The 24,789-nt window shown below is 42.5% G+C and overlaps 1 protein-coding gene across 2 annotated transcripts in view; it reads left to right on the top strand.

Moving 5' to 3' along the window:
- Positions 1-24,789, top strand: part of PALD1 (phosphatase domain containing paladin 1) — a 335,463-nt gene that overhangs the window by 170,019 nt on the left and 140,655 nt on the right. For both annotated transcript variants that reach the window (XM_069753305.1, XM_069753306.1), the window contains 4 exons: positions 3,298-3,373; positions 11,815-11,966; positions 15,710-15,806; positions 19,856-19,960. In XM_069753305.1, the coding sequence (XP_069609406.1) occupies positions 3,298-3,373; positions 11,815-11,966; positions 15,710-15,806; positions 19,856-19,960 (430 nt within the window). The remainder of the gene's footprint in view (positions 1-3,297; positions 3,374-11,814; positions 11,967-15,709; positions 15,807-19,855; positions 19,961-24,789) is intronic.

Here is a 24,789-nt window from a genome sequence, read left to right as displayed (position 1 = left end):
TATTTGTCACTTTCTTTGAAAAACCGACTATCACTTGTCATGTAAATCATTTCTCCAGAGTCCATGCACAACCTTATAATATCTGATTATTTGTCTATATAAAAAGCACCATTACAATTATTTGCACATGTTCAGAGATTGAAGCTTCCACCTTTTCAGTATTTCTTGATAATGGTTTCTGTTCTGCTTTCCATATTGTATAGCCTTTCCATGTGTCCGGAAGAGGGGGCTGCCAAGAGCTCCCATCTGAAAGCCTTGGACTACAGATGGACCTGGGGGGTCCTGAGAATTGATTTATTCCACTCTAATGACCTTTTAGTGTTTTATCCATCGCTTTAAAAGCGATTCCACTGTCCCCTTTTATGGAGTCATATAAACATTTCTTTCTTCTTTGGTATTCATTTACTAGTCTGATCTTCACAAAATTTAGCATCAGGTCTGTTTTAGGCCTTGTCTTCAGTGCGCTAATCGGGGAATGAATGATATGTGTCAGGAAACCTTAATAGCGATATGGCTGCAACATAGTTGTCTTCTCCATCTACACCCTCTGATCTCAGTTGTACAATACTTCTAGCATTGCATTTATGTTCTCCTGCATAGTTTTTGCTATGCATTCCCCCTAGCTTTAGCAGTGTTTTCATGTGTTCTGTGGATCAGTTGGTCACTGTCCACTAATCTTTATTATTGACTAGCTGTTTCCAGCCAGCTAACGGTCGGCACGCTCATTGATGTCTAATTAACGCTGCTGGTGATTACGCAATTAAATGTACGTTTACCTTGGCTGAAGTGGTTGATTTACATAGAAAGGAAGTGCTGCATGTGGTAATGTGGGGGGACGGAGCCTCTTGTGGTAATGTGTGGGGACGGAGCCTCTTGTGGTAATGTGTGTGGACGGAGCCTCGTGTGGTAATGTGTGGGGACGGAGCCTCGTGTGGTAATGTGGGGGGACAGGATTATGTGTGGTAATGGGGTGGGGGCGGGATTGTGTGTGGTAATGGGGTGGGGGCAGAGCTACTGTGCAGGGGGCGGGATTAGCGAGTAATCACGATGCCATATACAGTGGGGCAAAAAAGTATTTAGTCAGTCAGCAATAGTGCAAGTTCCACCACTTAAAAAGATGAGAGGCGTCTGTAATTTACATCATAGGTAGACCTCAACTATGGGAGACAAACTGAGAAAAAAAATCCAGAAAATCACATTGACTGTTTTTTTAACATTTTATTTGCATATTATGGTGGAAAATAAGTATTTGGTCAGAAACAAAATTTCATCTCAATACTTTGTAATATATCCTTTGTTGGCAATGACAGAGGTCAAACGTTTTCTGTAACTCTTCACAAGGTTGCCACACACTGTTGTTGGTATGTTGGCCCATTCCTCCATGCAGATCTCCTCTAGAGCAGTGATATTTTTGGCTTTTCGCTTGGCAACACAGACTTTCAACTCCCTCCAAAGGTTTTCTATAGGGTTGAGATCTGGAGACTGGCTAGGCCACTCCAGGACCTTGAAATGCTTCTTACGAAGCCACTCCTTCGTTGCCCTGGCGGTGTGCTTTGGATCATTGTCATGTTGAAACACCCAGCCACGTTTCATCTTCAATGCCCTTGCTGATGGAAGGAGGTTTGCACTCAAAATCTCACGATACATGGCCCCATTCATTCTTTCATGTACCCGGATCAGTCGTCCTGGCCCCTTTGCAGAGAAACAGCCCCAAAGCATGATGTTTCCACCACCATGCTTTACAGTAGGTATGGTGTTTGATGGATGCAACTCAGTATTCTTTTTCCTCCAAACACGACAAGTTGTGTTTCTACCAAACAGTTCCAGTTTGGTTTCATCAGACCATAGGACATTCTCCCAAAACTCCTCTGGATCATCCAAATGCTCTCTAGCAAACTTCAGATGGGCCCGGACATGTACTGGCTTAAGCAGTGGGACACGTCTGGCACTGCAGGATCTGAGTCCATGGTGGCGTAGTGTGTTACTTATGGTAGGCCTTGTTACATTGGTCCCAGCTCTCTGCAGTTCATTCGCTAGGTCCCCCCGCGTGGTTCTGGGATTTTTGCTCACCGTTCTTGTGATCATTCTGACCCCACGGGGTGGAATTTTGCGTGGAGCCCCAGATCGAGGGAGATTATCAGTGGTCTTGTATGTCTTCCATTTTCTAATTATTGCTCCCACTGTTGATTTCTTCACTCCAAGCTGGTTGGCTATTGCAGATTCAGTCTTCCCAGCCTGGTGCAGGGCTACAATTTTGTTTCTGGTGTCCTTTGACAGCTCTTTGGTCTTCACCATAGTGGAGTTTGGAGTCAGACTGTTTGAGGATGTGCACAGGTGTCTTTTTATACTGATAACAAGTTTAAACAGGTGCCATTATTACAGGTAATGAGTGGAGGAAAGAGGAGACTCTTAAAGAAGAAGTTAAAGGTCTGTGAGAGCCAGAAATCTTGATTGTTTGTTTCTGATCAAATACTTATTTTCCACCATAATATGCAAATAAAATGTTAAAAAAACAGACAATGTGATTTTCTGGATTTTTTTTTCTCAGTTTGTCTCCCATAGTTGAGGTCTACCTATGATGTAAATTGCAGACGCCTTTCATCTTTTTAAGTGGTGGAACTTGCACTATTGCTGACTGACTAAATACTTTTTTGCCCCACTGTATGTATGTATGTATATATATATATATATATATATATATATATATATATATATATATATATATATATATATATATATATATATATATATATATATATATATATGATCTTTCTTTGTTTTTGTTTTTTTTTTCTCATCACTCGTAATTATTAATCTTTGGTCTTTGTTGTAATGGCCTACCAGAAGTACAGTATGTAGGCGATGATAATCTCTGGAAGATTCCATGTGTGAGTTTGTTCACCAAATTGCTGTACTGTGCCCATAAATTGTAGCAGCATTTCAACAGAAAAAAGTTCTCAGATTTTGAAGGAGAACAGTTTAATTTTTCAACCATTGTCTGCATAATCAACGTGAATGATTACAGGAAGGAACAAGACAGAACAAACCTGAAATCATAAAATACAATCTAGAACACTAGAGCCATCTGCAAAGTTAGTCCCTCCAAACCATATGCCTGCAGTTGTTGTACAAGATCGGCATTTGTGTGTATGACTGCACTATATCCAATTTAGCTTTATAGGAACGTGTACAACAGATTTTTTATGTTATGATGATGATTTCAGGTATAGGGCCCAAAATATTAAGAGAGCTTTTATCTTAACAAAAAATATTAAGGATCTCCTTCCTAATTCACAGATACCATCGTTTGCCCCTACCTGTAGATGGTGCTCCTCTGGAATCACAGTTTGATGATTTTGTAAGCTTTCTCAGGGTGAGTAACACATTTATTTTGATATTTAATTACTTTTCTGTTCCCACTTAAATTACACTGAAGTGGCATATAAGTTATAAATAACTTTCCGGGAGGATGTTTGGAAGTAGTGCAAGCACTGCCTGTGCTGTGTGTACACTAGGTGAACATGTATTAACACTAGGATTACCGGACTGGTGACACCCCCCTAGAACTACCGAATGGAGTCATTTTGACTCCTGGATTGTTTTCTTCTATTTTAAGAGTTTCTTGCTCCTGGTATTGTTGTAACTTTAATTTATAGAATGTAAAGAAAGTATATAGAATGTATAGAATGCAAGACAGCAAGGATATCCTCAGGCTTTAGCATATTAGCCATATTCGCAATTAGCAAAATTGTAGGCCGTATTCTACAGAAATTATGTAGTCCACTCGAGAGTTCACTGACGGATGTCCTGTGTATGTCAAGCATATTTGCAAAAATGCTAATTATTTGAATTCAAAGCCAACATTTATTCTTAACGTACAAGTAAATGAAAACTAAAAGAAATAATAACATTCAGCGACAAAGACTTGCATAATAAGGTAGGGAGTCAAAATGACTCCTTTTGGTAAGTAAAGGTAAATTTTGAAAAAAGGTACACTTTTTTTTTTTTTTTTTAATTATTTGTCACAAAATCTTTTTCTGCATCCTAAATGAGTAAAAGTCACCGAGTCTCAAGCCGGAATTCAGAGAAATGTAGTCACAGAAGAGAAATAAAAATCACAAGGCGTCAAAATGACTCCATCGGGTAGTTCTAGTGTTAAACACTAGAGAGCTCCTCTTTCCTTAAATATTGTTCTCAAAGTTGAATTTGGTCAAAAGTTTTAGCGGCAAAAAAGACAAATATATTAGAATGAACTTTAGTCTACACCGTATACTTTCAGAACTCAGTCTGGAACATTACCATAAGTAATGCCAGGAGGTTGTTTGAAGTTGGCAAATATCACTTTGACTTACTACTGTGTTCCTGTGTCAACCTGCCAAATCTACTGTGTATCTGCTCTCAAAGCTCAAACTTGTTCCCTGCAAAGTGGTCCTTGTTTACAAAAATTCATACCATGATTTAATGGTGTTTTTATAGAAACAGTTTCAACAGGGAAACAGCTGATGTGCTTATTAATCTTGCAAATTATATTCAAAGGGTACCTCCATTTTTCTGCTGTTGTCTCCTGTAGCAAGTTTAAAGGTGTTGACCAGGACTATTTTAATATTTTTTTTTCAGAAGTAAAAAAAAAAACAAAAAAAACTGGCAGGTAGTTGTTAACAGAAGCAACTACATGTCTGTCTCAAAGTGGTCACCAACCAGAGTCAACAGAGCAGCTCTTCTTCTAGGCTGCTCTGTCAACAGGGCGTGACTGCTGACATCAGGCTGATTGGCGATCGGCTTCCCCGCAGTTAGGCAGCGGGGAGCCGGTTGTGAATCGGCATGATGTCTACATCACTCCCCGTCAGTAGAGCAAAGTGGAAGAGAAGTGCTGCTCTGTCAATGTGACGTCAGTGGAAGCCACTGAATCGATGACTGGAGTGGTCTGTGACCTCTCAGCTTCAGCATAGATCAGTGCCGGGCACAACAGGCAGGTAGTTGGGAACTGTTGGCTAGTTCTTAAGCCTTTAATACAAAAACAAATAGTACTGGATAACCCTTTTAACTCTAACTACTGTAAACACACATGCATGAGTGGTTTTGGATGTAAAAATGTTGTCCTTCTTCAATTTATTGGTCAATAATTTCAAATATTACAACTACAAACACAAAATTGTGCTAGAGCAAACAAAATACATAAAAAATTGAAGTTTTATTTAACACAATAACAATTAAGTGCTGTAAATTTACTGCACTTGGTCCTGAGCTTTAACTGTGCATTGTAATGTTATTCTAAAAAACCCCCACAGTAAATAAATAAATCCAGCTTACCATGTATAGATAGGCTAAATTGAGTATGAGCCTACGCGTTTTGAGCGGCTCGCTCTCTCCTATTTATGGCCGGACTAAAGGTGCATTTTTGGACTTTCATTGTATAGTTAAGTCACAAAGTTAATGTTACTGCAGTCTCACAGAACCTGATCCAGTCCACAGCAGTCAGATACAACCAGGACCCTGGGATGTGTTCCAAAATGGTTTATTAATGCTTCTGTGTTCTATTTCATCAGCAGCATAATGCTTGTGGCACAGTATGGGACACTTTTTCCCTGTATCTCAAGTTCCGATAGATGACCCAGTTACAATGGAATGAATTAACAAAAAGGACAAAAATATGCTCCCCAGAGATGTTTTATGAAAAAACAAAAAACAAATTACACTGTTATTAATTTGGAAGTACCCCAAAACATCATGAAAAAACACATAAACAATATGTCCCACATAAAACCGAGCAAAACGAAGACCGAAACAAAATCAACACATACCTTGCTGTTAGTAAATACAGTGCCGACAAGAAATATCTTTATATGTAAAATCTGCAACATGATTTCACTTCTTCACCCCTTTCCGACATGTAGTAATAATACACACGTCAGATTTCCCCTGTTTGGTGCGGACTCTGGAGCTGAACCCACATCTTTCTGGTCACATGACAGTTGATCTATACAGCTGACATGTGCCCGCAACAGCCGCGGGTGGAATCGCGATCCACCTGTGGCTGTTAACTAGTTAAATGCTGCTGTCAATCTCTGGCAGCAGCATTTAACGCACAATTGCAGGAAGCGCATTACTGACTCCTCCCATTTGTGACCCCGTCACATGATCGCGGGTCACCAGTGGGTTGGCATGACAACCAGAGATCTGCAGAAGACCTCTGTGGTTGTCATTGCCAGATTGCAATGAGTGCCACCCAGTGGTTACATTTTTTTGGTTGATGCTTCATTGCAATATCATATCTGCACCAAAATAATATCAATAAAAACGTCAGCTCAGCGTGCAAAAAATAAGCCCTCACCCAACCCCAGATGATGAATAATGGAGACACTACAGGTCTCAGGAAATGGCATCATTTTTTTTTTTTTTTAACAAATTTTGGATTTTTTTTCCACCACTTAAATAAAAAATAACCTATACATGTTTGGTGATAACCTGGAGCATTACAATGGCAGGTCAGTTTTAGTGAACATAGTAAAAGAAAAATAAAATAAAATAACTGTGGAATTGCAATTTTTGCAATTTCACTGCACTTGGAATTTGTTTTCCAATACGATATGCTAAAACTAGTGATGAGCGAGTGTACTCGTTGCTCGGGTGACCTCCGAGTATTTGTTAGTGTTCGAAGATTGTTTTCATCACGGCAGCTGAATGATTTACAGCTAGTAGCCAGGCTGAGTACATGTGGGGGTTGCCTAGTTGCTAGGGAATCCCCACATGTAATCAAGCAGGCTAATAGCTGTAAATAATGCTGCTGAGGCGATGAAAACTTAATCTCCGAGCAGTCATAAATATTCGAAGACCTCCCGAGCGTGATCGGGAAAACCAGAGCAACGAGTACACTCGCTCATCACTAGTTAAAACCAATTGTGTTGTTCAAAAGTACAACTTGTCTCACATGGCCATGCTGACCGCAAAATAAAAAAGTTATGGTTCTGGGAAGAAGGGGACCAAAAACGAAAACACAAAAATGGAAAATGGCCTGGGGGTTAAGGGGTTAAAAGCACACAGTGGGGGAGATAATCAAAAACTGTCTAATAGCAAACCTGGCTTAATTGCCCATAACAACCAATCAAAGCTCAGCTTTCACTTCTCACAATGCTCTGGAAAATGAAAACAGTCGGCGGTGTCATTGACTCCTGAGATGGTACTGCAGAGAAAGTCAGGCTCTGGCGCACCTAAGAAGACTTGACCAAGGACTGATCAGCTTTCGAAGCGTGAAGTGATGTCAAACCCTTCTATAATCACTGGAACGCCCGCCAGAGCCGTGGGGTGCTTAGTACCATGATTCATGATGCACAGATACAGCAGAGAAATATAGCACAGCCAAGTAGCGTATAACACAGCCCACATAGTGTATAACACAGCCCACGTAGTGTATAACACAGCCCACGTAGTGTATAGCACAGCCCACGTAGTGTATAGCACAGCCCACGTAGTGTATAGCACAGCCCACGTAGTGTATAGCACAGCCCACGTAGTGTATAGCACAGCCCACGTAGTGTATAGCACAGCCCACGTAGTGTATAGCACAGCCCACGTAGTGTATAGCACAGCCCACGTAGTGTATAGCACAGCCCACGTAGTGTATAGCACAGCCCACGTAGTGTATAGCACAGCCCACGTAGTGTATAGCACAGCCCACGTAGTGTATAGCACAGCCCACGTAGTGTATAGCACAGCCCACGTAGTGTATAGCACAGCCCACGTAGTGTATAGCACAGCCCACGTAGTGTATAGCACAGCCCACGTAGTGTATAGCACAGCCCACGTAGTGTATAGCACAGCCCACGTAGTGTATAGCACAGCCCACGTAGTGTATAGCACAGCCACATAGTATATAGCACAGCGATGTAATATATACCACAGCCACGTAGCATATAGCACAGCCCATGCAGTATATAACACAGCCCATGCAGTATACTGTATAACACAGCCCACACAGTATATAGCAATGTAGGCACCATATCCCTGTTAAAAGAAAAAAAAAAAAGAATTAAAATAAAAGCGTTATATACTCACCCTCCGTCGGCCCTGCGGATCCAGGCGAGGCGTTTACCTATGCTCCTCGCGACGCTCCGGTCCCAAGAGTGCATTGCGGTCCCACGAGATGATGACGTAGCTGTCTCGCGAGATGATGACGTAGCTGTCTCGTGAGATGATGACGTAGCGGTCTCGTGAGATGATGACGTAGCGGTCTCGTGAGACCGCTACGTCATCATCTCGTGAGACCGCAATGCATGGACCGGTCACCGGTGCGTCGCGAGGAGCTGGAAATGTGAGTATATAATGATTTTTTATTTTTTTTCTTATTTTTAACATTAGATCTTTTTACTATTGATGCTGCATAGGCAGCATCAATAGTAAAACGTTGGTCACACAGGGTTAATAGCAGCGTTAACTGAGTGCATTACACCGCGGCATAATGCGGTCCGTTAACGCTGCCATTAACCCTGTGTGAGCGCTGACTGGAGCAATCAGCGACTTGGGATTTCCGTGACAGACAGACATAAAGACGGAAGTGACCCTTAGACAATTATATAGTACAGACCAAAAGTTTGGACATACCTTCTCATTTAAAGATTTTTCTGTATTTTCATAACTATGAAAATTGAATATTCACACTGAAGGCATCAAAACTATGAATTAGCACATGGGAATTATATATTTAATAAAAAAGTGTGAAACAACTGAAAATATGTCTTATAGTCTAGGTTCTTCAAAGTAACCACCTTTTGCTTTGATGACTGCCTTGCACACTCTTGGCATTCTCTTGATGAGCTTTAAGAGGTAGTCACCGGGAATGGATTTCACTTCACAGGTGTGCCCTGTCAGGTTTAATAAGTGGGATTTCTTGGAACCAAACCAAAAGGAAAACAAATCCGCACTGAGTAGCTGCTGAAACACTGGTATAGGGTATACATAGCTTGCTATGCGTTAAACAAGCCAGTTCATAGGATTCGGGTGCTCATTGAAAAAAGCCAAAGTCCAACACGATATGCAAAAACAAAAAGCAAAAAGAGAGCACTCACCATCCAAATGAATTTAGTCTTTATTGTGGCATTAAAATAACAGCAGGGTCCCACAGGGAGAACAGTAGTGTCAGGAGACCTGACACTACTGTTCTCCCAGTGGGATTGCTTGCCTTATAAATGGGGTTGGGACCACCAGTTGTGTTGTGCAGAAGTCTGGTGGATACACAGCAGATAGTCCTACTGAATGGACTGTTAGAATTTGTATTACGGCAAGAAAAAAGCAGCTAAGTTAAGAAAAGCGAGTGGCCATTATTACTTTAAGAAATGAAGGTCAGTCAGTCCGAAAAATTGGGAAAACTTTGAAAGTGTCCCCAAGTGCAGTGTCAAAAACCATCAAGGGCTACAAAGAAACTGGCTCACATGACCGCCCCAGGAAAGGAAGACCAAGAGTCACCTCTGCTTCTGAGGATAAGTTTATCCGAGTCACCAGCCTCAGAAATCGCAGGTTAACAGCAGCTCAGATTAGAGACCAGGTCAATGCCACACAGAGTTCTAGCAGCAAACACCTCTCTACAACAACTGTTAAGAGGAGACTTTGTGCAGCAGGCCTTCATGGTTCAATAGCTGCTAGGAAACCACTGCTAAGGACAGGCAACAAGCAAGAGACTTGTTTGGGCTAAAGAACACAAGGAATGGACATTAGACCAGTGGAAATCTGTGCTTTGGTCTGAGAGTCCAAATTTGAGATCTTTGGTTCCAACCACTGTGTCTTTGTGCGACGCAGAAAAGGTGAACGGATGGACTCTACATGCCTGGTTCCCACCGTGAAGCATGGAGGTGGTGTGATGGTGTGGGGGTGCTTTGCTGGTGACACTGTTGGGGATTTATTCAAAATTGAAGGCATACTGAACCAGCATGGCTACCACAGCATCTTGCAGCAGCATGCTATTCCATCCGGTTTGCGTTTAGTTGGACTATCATTTATTTTTCAACAGGACAATGACCCCAAACACACCTCCAGACTGACCAAGAAGGAGAGTGATGGGGTGCTACGCCAGATGACCTGGCCTCCACAGTCACCAGACCTGAACCAAATTGAGATGGTTTGGGGTGAGCTAGACCGCAGAGTGTAGGCAAAAGGGCCAACAAGTGCTAAGCATCTCTGGGAACTCCTTCAAGATTGTTGGAAGACAATTCCCGGTGACTATCTCCTGAAGCTCATCAAGAGAATGCCAAGAGTGTGCAAAGCAGTCATCAAAGCAAAAGGTGGCTACTTTGAAGAACCTAGAATATAAGACATAATTTCAGTTGTTTCACACTTTTTTGTTAAGTATATAATCCCACATGAGTTAATTCATAGTTTTGATGCCTTCAGTGTGAATGTACAATTTTCATAGTCATGAAAATACAAAAAAAATCTTTAAATGAGAAGGTGTGTCCAAACTTTTGGTCTGTACTGTATGTATGTATGTATGTATGTATGTATGTATGTATGCCACCCACAAGTATGAACATGTTGCATGTTTGTGATTACCTGATAGAAAAGATCCTTAATCGCTTCCAAGCGTGACATCACTCTCCCCGTGAGGAAAGCAATGCAACTGTAACAACCAGGAACCTGGGGTGTTACAACCACATTGAACTGAAAACCAAGTACCTTATGCTCCTCCAAAATGATACAATTAGGACTATACGTCAACACCTGCAGAAGGACCTGGGCCTATCAAGTCACCATGCTGCATAGAAGCCCCTGCTCACAGCAGCAATGAAGAGTAAAAGGCTCACCTTATGTAAGAAATATCAAGATTGGATAGCTGAAAAGTGGAAGAAAGTGATGATGAGTGAGAGCACTTATAGGTTGGTCAGGGGAGGCTCAAAGATTGTTAGTCGTCTGTGCATCACGACGGTCACGGTATGACCCGAAACAGACTGATAAACACCCTGACAGTGTGATGGTGTGGGGTGCATTCAGTGGAAGCATGGGCAGGGCAGGTTTGTACTTCCTTCCCAAGAATGTAAGTATGAAAGCAAGCAGTTATAGTAATGTTTTGCAAGAACATTTGCTTAATTTTTCGGCTCATTCATCAGTGTGATTACTTTATGATTGATGGAAACAAAATGAACTGGAGTATAAAAAACAAAACTAAGCCATATTGATTTAAAGAATAAAAAAGTGGTGTGACTGTTGTAAAGCAGAGAGGCTAAAAGAAACCAAAAATTATTCGGTCTTTCAGAACCTTCTAGGCCAGGTCTTTAAGGCGCTAAATAAAAATAACAACTCTGTCAACTCTGGTCTACACATTTTAAATTAGTTCTTCTCAGATGTTGTCTGTCATCGATTTTAATAATATTCAGTTCGCAAAAGTCTTTCTCTTATTTTTCATTATCTGTAAAGATTAACGATGAGCAAATGTGCTCGGATAAGGTGTTAACCAAGCATGCTCGTGTGCTCTCCGAGTGTCTTGGGCGCGCTCGAATAATATGTTCAAGTCCCCGCGGCTGCATGTTTCACGGCTGTTAGGTAGCTATAACATCAGCAAGGATTGAATACCATCCGGCTGTCTCTGCATGTGTTGCGGGAGTCGAACAGCCATGAGACATGCAACCGCAGGAACTCAAACTTATTTTTTGATGACACTCCGTTAGCACTTGAGCATGCTTGGATAACGCTTTATCCGAGCACATTCGCTCATTATTACTAAAGATACTTTACATTGGGCATAAATATTATACATTTCAAATTGGGATGCCAATATGGACAAGTTTTTCATGGTGTTCTGCAATTTAACATATACTTTCTGCGTTTCAGGAAAACCCTTGCCTCCTGCTGCTCCATGATGCCAGCTGTGCGCCGCCTGCTTTGCTTTTTAGCTGCCAGACAGGAGTTGGTAGGACGAACTTGGCCATGATTCTGGGAACATTAGTTCTGTATCACAGAAAGAGTGCAGCTGATAAGCAGACGTGAGTTCTTGTAGATGTTGTCAAACTGAGCCTTTCCCTTGGTTATGTACAAGTTGTGTGTTTGATGATTTTGTTGTGAAATCGACACCAAAAATTGCGTTCTGTACATGGAATAAGAATGCATTAGATTCTAGGGCATGCTGCAGCTCTTTAAGTTCACACTATGCCTGATGAATCTGCTTGAGTGGGTGCAATTTGTATCAAAATCTGTTTGATCTTCATGTTGCAAATTTTGTGCTGTGGAAGGAGGCTCATTTTATTAACTATAATGAAAATAGAGAAACAAAAGTACTGCGCAATAGAGATGGGTGAGCCTGAACAGTAAAGTTCGGCGGCCGTACCGAACACCTACTGTTCGGGCACGGGCAAACTAACACGGACTTCACCAGGAAGTCCGTGTTACTGTTGGGCTTGAACACTGGGTGTTTGTCGCACTGTCATGTGCATGAAAACACAGCAAACACTTCTTATCATCGGCAGTAAAATCATTACCTCTGGTCAGACAGGTGCGTTTCCCATCGCATGACAGCGTGAGCCCGCAGCTTTGATCAGAGGTACAAAGTTTACCTCTGTCCACTGGCTTGGGCTGATGGGACTACTGAATGGGAGTATTCATCAGCCAGTGCCTGTGTTTTAAAAAAAGAAAAAAAAAAGTAAAAAAAACCAAACAAACATAAAAAAACATAGGTTCCCCTGTATTCCTGATAACCAGCCAGGCAAACTCACAACTGGGGGCTGCATCCCTCAGCTGTCAGCTTTAGCAAGGCTGGTTATCAAGATTAGAGGGGTCCCCATACTGTTTTTTTTTTTAAATTATTTTAATAGTTCCCCCCCCATTTTTGACAACCAGCCTGGCTAAAGCAGACAGCTTGGGGCTGGTATTCTTAGGCTGGTAAGGGGCCATTGATATTGGCCCCTCAGCCTAAACATAGGAGCCCGCAGCCACCCAGAAAAGGCACATCTATTAGATATACCAATTGTGGAGCTTTGCCTGGCTCTTCCCCCTTGCCCTGTAGCGGTGGCAAGTGGGGTTAATATTTGTGGGGTTGATGTCACCTTTGTATTGTTAGGTGACCTCCAGCCCACAGGTTAGTAGTATCTAGAAGACACTTATCCATTACTAATCCCATAGTTATATTGTTAATAAAGACACAGCCAGAATAAAGTCCTTTAATTGAAAGGATGACACACTCCTTTAATGATTCTAAATTAAACCATACTCAGGTAATCACCCATTCCATTGAATCCCTCGTCTCCTGTAATTAAAAAAAACAACCATATCCCTCACCTGTCCGTCGTTCTGTCCCACGCCGTTATCCATGTCTGGGGCATAAATATTTTTCAACCTGGATGGTGTCAAGATGCGACCGTCTAGGCTGAGAACCACTGATTAATAAGCTACTCGAAGCGCAGCATCAGTGAGCAGCGGTGACATCATCGAGGTTACCATAGGTCACTGAGGCTGTGTTCCCAGCAGAGCCCCTGAACTGTGGTGCTCAGTGAGATCCCCGCTAGCACAATGGAAAAAAAGCCTCACGGTGCAGCGGTGAATTTACCTGGAGAAATTTCTCAGTGAACTCTGAGTTCAGCACTGCATCGTGAGACTTTCTCCCTGTGCTAGCGGAGGTCTCACCAGGGTCCGGGTAAATGGGGATCAGGTCCGGGTACTGTTCTGGTACCCGAACTCAAACTTTTTTTTTTTAATTGTTCGGCCGAACACGCCGGACCCAAACATCCAGGGGTTCGCCCATCTCTACTGAGCATACATAACCTCAGACACAGTATGAGGAACTAAACTGTTTTCAAATTAGGCTGAATTCACATTGTGTTTTGTCATTGTATTTTTTTTTAAATGTATTTAAAGGGAATATGTGCTGCTTACCTGGAGGCATGGGGTTATTCTGCAGGTAAATAGCAGTCAAATCCCATGTAGCCAGTTTACTGGAGCTGCGGCTACAGTGAGAAATGTAAGTTATATTCTCCCTGCAACTGTTCATTTCCAGTCATTGGGACGGTGCTGGGATCGGTTACTGTCATCGCTCACTATACTGGTAGCATGGTTTTAATCGCTCCTCAGCACTTTCAAAGCAGAGATGTCTGTGGATCAAAATGCTGGGGAGCGATTACCGCGCCCTCACTGTATAGTGTGCGATAACCGCAAGCCCTCTGAATGAGTACTACTGCTATTATATCAGCACTGTACAAGGTTATTGATCAGAGCTATGATAATTAATAGCCCTGTGTGTAGAGACCTCACAAGGGGAAGTTTATATAAGAAAATGCAGGTGTGTCGTCTTCCATTACAACCTAGCACATAGATGGCCACTTACCCTGAATATAACAATAGCGGTTTACTATTACACACATAGGCAATCGCATTCACTCTGAGCGTTCCCCATTCTTTGACATCCGGCTGGTAATATAAATCAGATGTATTCACATAGTAAGATTACAGACAGGAGCTGGTTTCTATGACAATGTCTTGTAGTTGCTTAAGAATATTTGTGTAGTTTGGCAGGCGGAAAGGCTCTGCATTATTCTAATTAGTTCTTTACAAGCCATATGCCTTAAAGGGAACCTGTCACATTGAGAATGCAGTCTGGGCTGTTAGCAGCATGTTATGGCACAGGAGCTCAACACAATTGTGTATAGTTTTGTAGGAAAATACTCAGGATAACTTATTACTTGGCTAACTTTTTAGTTAAAATTCTCGTTTTGGGCTTGCCAGATAAGGGGCGGCCTTAATCAGTGAATGATGCTGTGCATCACTAATTAGGATCTGATGTTTTTCACTTCCAAGAAAAGCGGATCGATTTTTCTGATACAAGTGTGGTCGGAGTGTGATTTTTCATATATAGAGAAAAAATAAATAAAAAAAATTGCTCCACCTTCTCCATTCTGTGAAAATCAGACTGCACTCAGATGTCATCTGAGTACAGTCTAATTTTTTTTTCACAGACCCATTGACTTGCATTGCCAATTTTGATCTGATCCTTAGATCAAAATCAGACATGTCTTCGTGAAAAGTCACGGACATATGAATGGCCCCATAGACTATAACTGGTAGAAGTGCGATCAGTGAAAAGCACTGACAGTCCTTGTACATGAAAATCAGACTTGTGAATGAGCCCTTCTACTGAATCTATTTTCATGAACCTCTTCAGACCCCTCCATATCATGTTGCCAGTAGATTGCACAGCTGACATGTTCCCTTTTAACCATATTGTTTGCCCGTCTTATAAAATATATTGATTTTAAAAAAATCTTTTTGTTGAGTATATATTTTTTTTATTACCACGTTAAATTTTCAGTCCTTTTAAATTAAAATGTAAGTGTCCTTTCTGGAGAACTGGCTGCAGATCGTCCATGTCTGAGTCCCATCGCTATAGACTCTTAAGAGCAGCGACGGCCATCTCGGTAATGGGGTAATCTGTAGTCACTACAGAGGTTTTACTGATTTTTGCCCATGAAGTAAGAATGAAAGGAGTCCAGGAAGAGAAATAATCCGATTTCTCTGGTAGGTTGAATGACAAAGTTGCTTATTTTCATGTGCACCATTAATTTATAAAATAAACAGGAAAACAGTGGTTATGTTTTAGCTTCTGTATATCGGCCCATCATGGATGAACTTCTCTTGCTTGCTCAAATCGCCTGGGTGAAATTCTTTCAGACCTTTGAGTCCATGTGATAATTATCCACTTTTATAAATTGTTTTGTCCAATTACATTCTATTTGCATTCCAGGATTACCCAGAATACCAATGCCCTTCCAAAAGAACGCTTTCGGGTCATACAAAACTTCATCAATATGGTACCAAATGGAGATCAAATAGTTGACGAGGTAACTATTGATATGACTCAATAGAAAAAATGATTTCTTTAAAGGGAATTTGTCACAGGTGTTCACTACTTCATCTGAGAGCAGCATGATGTAGGAAAAGAGACTCCGATTCCATCGATAAATCACTTACGGTAGTTTACTGGGTGAAGCAGTTATGACACACTCACACCTCTTAGAGGCAGCATGTAGCAGAGCTCAGGAAGCTAACCCCCCACACACCACAGTACATTGTATATTGACAGTGAGCTGCTTATCAGTGGAGGGGGTGGAGTTGGACCAGGAGGCAAATAGTCGGTGCAGTGGTAATGTCCTGGTGATAAAACTGTCACTCACTGTATGGAAACCACAACACACAGCCTAATAAGCGAGATACTGCTGAAATCAGTGTCTCCGCCATTACCTCATGCTGCCCTCAGATTATATAGCAAACACCAGCCAAAATATTCCCTTTAAAAGTAGCATTTTACAACACTGTGTAAATCTGTATTAATGATAGATTGACATAAAAATTAAAATGAATACATTTCAAGAATAGTGCTTGGACTATGCTTGCTTCATGCTAACATTATAGGAGGTACTGCATGTAAAATGTAAGTGTAACCATGTACGATCCATGTGACTGGAGCATGGGTTTGCATTGTGTGTATTTGTTTGCATTTGGTTGCATCCTGTGTATGTGAGACAAGTGACTGCATTGTCTTCCACTGTAAATCTGTAATGTGTTTATTTTCACCCTAGTCGACAGTTTGACACACCTGTTTTTCTGTATGGTAGTCCTCTTAATGGGTATCTAGTAGGAACAACTCTCCCAAGCCATCTATCTGGACTTGTAGGTCATAGGAAGCTGAATAAAGTGATACCTTGATATCTGTGATGCGATTTTTATACGTTTATTAAATCCATGTTTTTCTTAATACAGTTATGTCCATATATATTTGGACAGAGACAACATTTTTCTAATTTTGGTAATAGACATTACCACAATGAATTTTAAACAAAACAATTCAGATGCAGTTGAAGTTCAGACTTTCAGCTTTCATTTGAGGGTATCCACATTAAAATTGGATAAAGAGTTTCTTCCTTCATTAGCGTTCCCGGCGCCTGCGCTGTAAGTTTTTTTTTTTTTTTTTTTTGGGGGGGGGATGCACAATTGCGCTGCGCTTTGAACTTACAGCACAGGCGTCGGGGACGCTAATGAAGGAAGAGGTGGCGGCGCCCAGTGCGCAGAGGCCCTGAGTGAAGGCTGTGGTGCGTCTGTGTTAGGAGGGAAAGACCTGCCCTCCTGGCGATTTCAAGGTATGAGGGGCACATTATAAAAGCGATTATAGCAGCATTGGCAGGGACCAGAACTAAAAAATAAAATAAAATTATTTTTTTTTAAATTTTTTTATGTTAGCTGCAGGGACCAGAACTAAAAAAGCCACCTTGTCAGAATGCAGCATTAGTGCTGCTTAAGGTGGCTGTTTTAGTTAAACGCCTGAGGGGGTGACAGATTCCCTTTATGAGGGTTGTTCCTACTGACAGATACCCTTTAAGGTTGTCAGGGTAGGTGTTTTTACCATAGTTCACTCAGTAGAGGAATCTCAGTCTAAAATATAGGGCATATGGACAGTTGTAGGGTCAGAGGTATGCTTTTCTGCTAGATTCCTTTTTTTTTTTACTGGAAAATGTATTAGGATATGTGCCCACGATCCTGAGTTGCTGTGGGTTTGACCAGTGATGGACACAGTCAGAAATGGGCCCCTGTGCAAGAAGAATATATGGGCCCTTTGTAGTTCAATAGCTCATCATAATGCATAATTCCACATGTTTGCAGGTGAAAATGGGCACCCTAAACCCTTGGGCCCCTGTGTGGCCGCACAGGTTGCACCAATGGTATGTCCATCTCTGGGTTTTGTGTATTTATGCAGAGTCCAACCCGCAGCGGCCAGATGTTACAGCTCAGTGGATGGGGTTTCAAGACGTCCAATGCCCACTATGGGTCCACAGATGCCTGCGGCTTACCTGTGGAGACCGACATGCAGCGCATCTATCCAGACCGCAGCATGTCAATTTCTCTTGCAGAGACACGAGTCTCCGCAAGAGAAATTACATCAATAGAATGTATTGGATGCAGTGAATCCTCACGGTTCAGTGAACACATGCGGAATCACCTGCGCTCAATAGACGGCAGCGGTTTGGATGCAGCAAACATACACTGCATCCAAAGCGCTGCTACTTCCAGATCGTGTGCACCCGGCCTCACACTCTTATTTTTGTCTCTCTACCTGTATCTCTCATTGTGTAATGTGTTTCTTTTATGTACTTAAAGCTTTCATAAACACTAAGTAAACAAACGTGATTGTATTGCATTATATAGGGCAGCACGGTGGCGCAGTGGTTAGCACAGCAGCCTTGCAGCGCTGGAGTCCTGGGTTCTAATCCCACCTTGGACAACATCTGCAAAGAGTTTGTATGTTCTCTCCGTGTTTGCGTGGGTTTCCTCCGGGCACTCCGGTTTCCTCCCACATTCCAAAGACATACTGATAGGGAATTTAGATTGTGAGCCCCATCTGGGACAGCGATGATAATGTGTGCAAACTGTAAAGCGCTGCGGAATATGTTAGCGCTATATAAAAATAAAGATTATTATTTAGATTATTATATTGTTTGTGATAAATGGGATTGCACTGGGTGTATAACTGCAATGACTGCACTGAGTTGACTATAAACCATTACAAAAAGTCATTCCATAGAGCCATGAGTATGTGACAGTGACAAATACCTGGCATTTTCTTGAACCATAGAGTATGTGAATGCATTATTTTATTATTATATTTTCTTCCTCACGATTGGTGTTTAATAGCAGATTTTTAGTTGAAAATATTGATATTTTCAAAGCGTTTTTTCCCTTCTTACATAATCTATTGTTCTCTTAGATAATGTGCGGTTGACTCCATGTACATGTAATTAAGGGCTAAACAACACAGGCAGAATAATCTCTGCAATGATTTCTCCTGAGATTAATCCCTCTTTAAAAGTGTCCTACTTTGCACAATTTTCTGTGATTTAATCCCCACAGATTAATCTCTGGATTCTTTAGGGAAAATAATTTCCTGCTGAACTGCCTGTAAAAGAAATAATCTGAGTTGTTTTTAATTGCATAACATTACTTTCTGTAGCAGAGGAAAACCTGTACATTGTTTGTGACGATTACCTATGTACCTTTCTTTATATAAACCTTGCTGAGGCATTTTTATTTTCTGCTTTTGTTTGTTGCTGTTGACAAACTGTTAGTTTCCTTTTTTAGTATCGTCCCAATGGGGCTCATATCAATATAAAGTCCTGATGTGATGCACACAAGAGCTAACTTTACAGGAAGTCAGTCACCTCATCAATTTAATTTTGGAGAGTTTGAGAAAACCAGAAATCTGGGGAGTCGGTCTCTTTAGGCCCCCATACAAATTGGATAGCTATTGGACGCATAATTGTTTACGGACAGCTATCTCCCCCATACACGATAACACTTTACTGATCGTTTGCGTTCTCTATGTGAGAGGAAGAACAGTGGGAGCAAAAGGAACGGATGTTGTAACTTCTATATGAAGATTGATCTTGTGCTAGCCTAGATAGGTCCATCAGGGTCTTCTCCACCATTATCTTGATGGTATCAAGCCATCTGGTTGCTGGTCTTCTCCGGTTTGTTCGTTCTATTCTTCCGACCATGATGTCCTTCTCCGGTGATTGCTCTCTCCGGTAATTGCTCTCTTCGTATGATGTTTCCAAGGTAGGCAAGTCGTAGCTTGGTGATCCTTGCTTCGAATCACACGTCTGGCTTGATTTGTTCCAAAATTAATTTGTTTGTTCTTCTTGCCATCCATGATATGGAAAACCTCCTTCTCCAGCACCACATTTCAAAGGCGTTGATTCTTCTGTCTTGTTTCTTTATCACCCAGATTTCAACTCAAACAAGACCTAACTCAAATAATCATGCTGTCTATATCCTTTTAGATTCTATATATTTCAATGTTCTGGTATCTTGTGACAGGTTTACTTTTTTTCTAATATAGGTGGACCATGCTGTTACCTTATGTTCGGAAATGCATGATATCAAGTCAGCCATATACGATTGCAAGAAAAAGTTGGAGGGCATTGGTGAAGACTACCAAATTCAGGTGAATTGAGCCTCCCATATATAATGTATAAACTTCAGATATGGTCAGAGCGCTGATACTTCATAAGGCGCAGGGTTGTCGTGACGTTGTGTAATAGTCATTAGTGATTTGTGTATATGGCTACATGCCTTCTCACTGGTGTGCTGCTTGCGATCATGCAGACAGGTGTCGTCTTCCCTGCAGCTAGCAGAAAATCCCCCTCATTATCTAACCACAGTGTACACATCGCAGATCTGCTGGCACATCCGGGGATGTTAGTTTAAAAAAGGAAGGAAATTGTGTCTTTTCTGATTAATAACAATCCAAACGCGTCATATAAACAGGACAGACTTGACGTAAACGCTGTCAGGAAGGTGTATTCAGTAAAAGCAAGTGTCTGGGTGACAAGATGCGGAGAATGGCTGCGCATCTCTCATGCAATGTTTGTCATTCAGGAAGCTTTGTGAAATCACAATCTGTTCCAAGGGTGCACTCACGAGGACATTTATCTTCATCTCCAAGTACATGAGTAGATGTGTCTGTCATAGCTGTGTGATTATCAGATACCGTCCTCATGTGCTGTGTCTCTAGATTAGAACTTGTAACTGAGAGCGAATAAAGCAGAGGTCATAACCTCCAACGGGCGACATCATATACATCCTGCCGAGAAATCACTAAGTATTCTGTTACAAAATCATCCTGATACTTTTATCTGATTAGGCGAGTGGCTCTATAGATAGCAGAGATACATGGGCGTAATATGTGCCATGCGATCTATGATACTGTAATCTGATGGATTAGAAAGCTACCATCAGATTAAACATTTCTGACTGTACTTCTTGTTCAGGTCAGCAGTCGTTTTTATACTTAAATATATGAAATTATAAAACTGATATTCTACTCACAGCCTGGTGGACTCGTGATTGTGCCCAACGTGTAACCTCGGTCCCGAAGAAAGGTCTCCTTTCTCAGTATAGTGACGAGGCAGTAGCACCCCTTGCCCACTGACCGCTCCTACCCAACAGGAGAGAACAATGATTATTCTCTCATTATGTTGGAAATTCGCTGCTGCTGTGATAATGGCACCATGGCTGTCGACGTGATGAGGGCGTCGTGGCTGTCGCCGTGATGAGGGTGTTGTGGCTGCCACCTTGATGAGGGTGACGTGGCTGCTGCCTTGATGAAGGTGCAGTGGCTGCTGCCTTGATGAGGGCGTCGTGGCTGCCGCCTTGATGAGGGTGCAGTGGCTGCTGCCTTGATGAGGGTGCCATGGCTGCTGCCTTGATGAAGGTGCAGTGGCTGCTGCCTTGATGAGGGCGTCGTGGCTGCCGCCTTGATGAGGGTGCAGTGGCTGCTGCCTTGATGAGGGTGCCATGGCTGCTGCCTTGATGAGGGTGCCGTGGCTGTCGCCTTGATGAGGGTGCCGTGGCTGTCGCCTTGATGAGGGTGCCGTGGCTGTCGCCTTGATGAGGGCGCCGTGGCTGCTGCCTTGATGAGGGTGCCGTGATGAGGGCGACGTGGCTGCCGCCGTGATGAGGGAGACGTGACTGCCGCCGTGATGAGGGCGTCGTGTCTGCCACCATGATGAGGCTATTGTGGCTGCTGCCGTGATGAGGGCACCATGGCTGCCGCCGTGATGAGGCTATCGTGGCTGCCGCCGTGATGAGAGCGTCGTGGCTGCTGCCATGATGAGGCTATTGTGGCTGCCGCCGTGATGAGGCTATCGTGGCTGCCGCCGTGATGAGGGCGTCGTGGCTGCCGCTGTGATGACGGTGCCGTGGCGGCCCCCATGATGAGAGCGCAATGGCTGCTGACGTGATTTGCAGTAGATCTGTGGCTTTGTAGCGGGGGCAGTGGATCATCACATTTCATTTGCCCTGCTTTGAGTTCTAAATAATGGCAGCAATTGATAAATCCATGACAGACCTGTCATTATTCCTATGTGGAAGGAAAGGAACTCCAGACATTTCTTTTTTCTTTTCAGCAGAGCATTATGTGAGTGCAGCAAATAGATTGTTGGACTCTTGGTGCAGTATTGACTTCTATGAATGTAGCACGTTCCACAGCTAAAGAACTGCCAACCAGAGACGCCTGGGGGCAAACTACTGTACCGAGCACCGATGGAACTAAACAAAAGCTCTTAGAAGTTGTCATTTCAACAAGGACTATGGCACCATTTGAGGTGTAGCTATCAAAACCTGTTTTTGGCAGAGGGGGATAAACCACTGTCAAGTGATTTCTTGTTTGGAGCTATGTCCAGTAATCTTCGGATGCTCCTGAACCACAGGCTTTTGAAAAATGCAGTTTATTAGCACTAATCTAAATCTAATTTAGAAGAGTTCTCCACTTTAGAGAATATCTACTTGTTTGAAGCGTCCCTGGTCATCAAGTGTTAGCCTGTTGGGGCCCCAGCTATCTGCTGCGATTTGTGGAGAAGTCAGACAGTGGTTAGTTCCCCTGCAGCGCCACCACAGGGCAAATTAAGCTTTACACAATGCCCATTTATTTTATTGGGTTGTCTGAGTGAATCCAAACAGGACAGTTCCTCAAGAGCAAGCTCTTAGTAGCCACCATCATTGATATGAGGATGCTGAACAGTAAACCCCCTTTACTAACTTGGAAATTCTTGATAGGTTTATGAACATCTGTCTTCTAAACCTTAATGTTTTGTGGCTTAAAAAAAAAATCTGTCAAGTGATTCATGCTGCCCAAACAGTGAGCTGCATGAATGAATCTTGTGCTGGCACCGTCATTGCCATGGGCTGTGCATGCACCAATTGCGTTACTTGCTGGGCTGCAATAAAATGACTTTGTTGTTGCTGTGGCCTGCGCATGCGCAGATTGAGTTTGTCTGGGCTAAAATAAAATGGCATCATAATTGCTGTGGGAAAATGTCATTGAACTGAGAAATGAATCTGCGCATGCGCCGCTCACACCAATGACTGTGCCTGCGCAAGATTTCAAACAAAGGAGGCAAGTTAGTGAAAAAACAGTGACCTGTCAGTCAAAGTCCAGCCCCTGTGCACCAACCTCTACAGTAATTGACAGAAAACTTCAAAAGGTGATTAAAGAAGAACCACAAAGTAGATTTATTCACTAATTTATCAATTTAATCAGTATCACCTCACTATAACAGCCATGTCTTTACTTTAGAGTCCAAGTTTGTGCTGATATGAGTTCTGTAACTGGTGGCATAATGTGATACGGCAGAATCAGCATCCATTGCCCCTTACAAAATGCCCACAGGTACGCTGATGGGTTGCTATGGCAGCCTGGGGTCTACTATAGGCCTCAGTTGCTGCCAGCTTTGTACTCCCATAAAGCTCGGTCACAGGATTAACCCCTTCATGACCTTGGGATTTTTTGTTTTTCCGTGTTCGTTTTTCGCTCCCCTCCTTCCCAGAGCCATAACTTTTTTATTTTTCCGTCAATTTGGCCATGTGAGGGCTTATTTTTTGCGGGACGAGTTGTACTTTTGAACGACATCATTGGTTTTAGCATGTCGTGTACTAGAAAATGGGAAAAAAATTCCAAGTGCGGTGAAATTGCAAAAAAAGTGCAGTCCCACACTTGTTTTTTGTCTGGCTTTTTTGCTAGGTTCACTAAATGCTAAAACTGACCTTACGTTATGATTCTCCAGGTCAGTACGAGTTCATAGACACCTAACATCACTAGGTTATTTTTTATCTAAGTGGTGAAAAAAAATTCCAAACTTTGCTAAAAAAAAAAAAAAAAAAAATTGCGCCATTTTCCGATACTCGTAGCGTCTCCATTTTTCATGATCTGGGGTCGGTTGAGGGCTTATTTTTTGCGTGCCGAGATGACGTTTTTAATGATAGCATTTCGGTGCAGACACGTTCTTTTGATCGCCCGTTATTGCATTTTAATGCAATGTCGCGGCGACCAAAAAAACGTAATTCTGGCATTTCGAATTTTTTTCCTGCTACGCTGTTTAGCGATCAGGTTAAAGCTTTTTTTTAATTGATAGATCGGGCGATTCTGAGTGCGGCGATACCAAATATGTGTAGATTTGATATTTTTTTAATGGATTTATTTTGATTGGGGCGAAAGGGGGGTGATTTAAACTTTTATATTTTTTTTATTTTTTTTAACATTTTTTTCAACTTTTTTTTTTTACTTTTGCCATGCTTCAATAGCCTCCATAGGAGGCTAGAAGCAGGCACAACTTGATCGCCTCTGCTACATAGCAGCGATCTGCTGATCGCTGCTATGTAGCAGAAATGCAGGTGTGCTGTGAGCGCCGACCACAGGGTGGCGCTCAGCCACCGGCGATCAGTAACCATAGAGGTCTCAAGGACCTCTATGGTTACAATGGAGACGCATCGCCGACCCCCGATCATGTGACGGGGGTCGGCTATGACGTCATTTCCGGCCGCCCGGCCGGAAGCGGTAGTTAAATGCCGCTGTCTGCATTTGACAGCGGCATTTAACTAGTTAATAGGTGCGGGCAGATCGCGATTCTGCCCGCGCCTATTACGGGCACATGTCAGCTGTTCAAAACAGCTGACATGTCCCGGCTTTGGTGCGGGCTCACCGCGGAGCCCTGCATCAAAGCGGGGCTTCTGACCTCGGACGTACTATCCCGTCCGAGGTCAGAAAGGGGTTAAAGGGAATCTGTCACCCCCAAAATTGAGGGTGAGCTAAGCCCACCGGCATCAAAGGCTTATCTACAGCATTCTACAATGCTGTAGATAAGCCCCCGATGTATCCTAAAAGATGAGAAAAAGAGGTTAGATTATACTCACCTACACGGGCGGTCCGGTCCTGGGCATCCTATCTTCATAGGATGAAGTTCTCTTCTGGTCTTCACGCTGCGGCTCCGGCACAGG

This window comes from Ranitomeya imitator, chromosome 2, assembly GCF_032444005.1.
Source record: "Ranitomeya imitator isolate aRanImi1 chromosome 2, aRanImi1.pri, whole genome shotgun sequence".
Classification (NCBI taxonomy): Eukaryota; Metazoa; Chordata; class Amphibia; order Anura; family Dendrobatidae; genus Ranitomeya; species Ranitomeya imitator.
The sequence above is the reverse complement of the archived record's forward strand: the minus strand, read 5'-3'. Positions and strand labels throughout refer to the sequence as shown.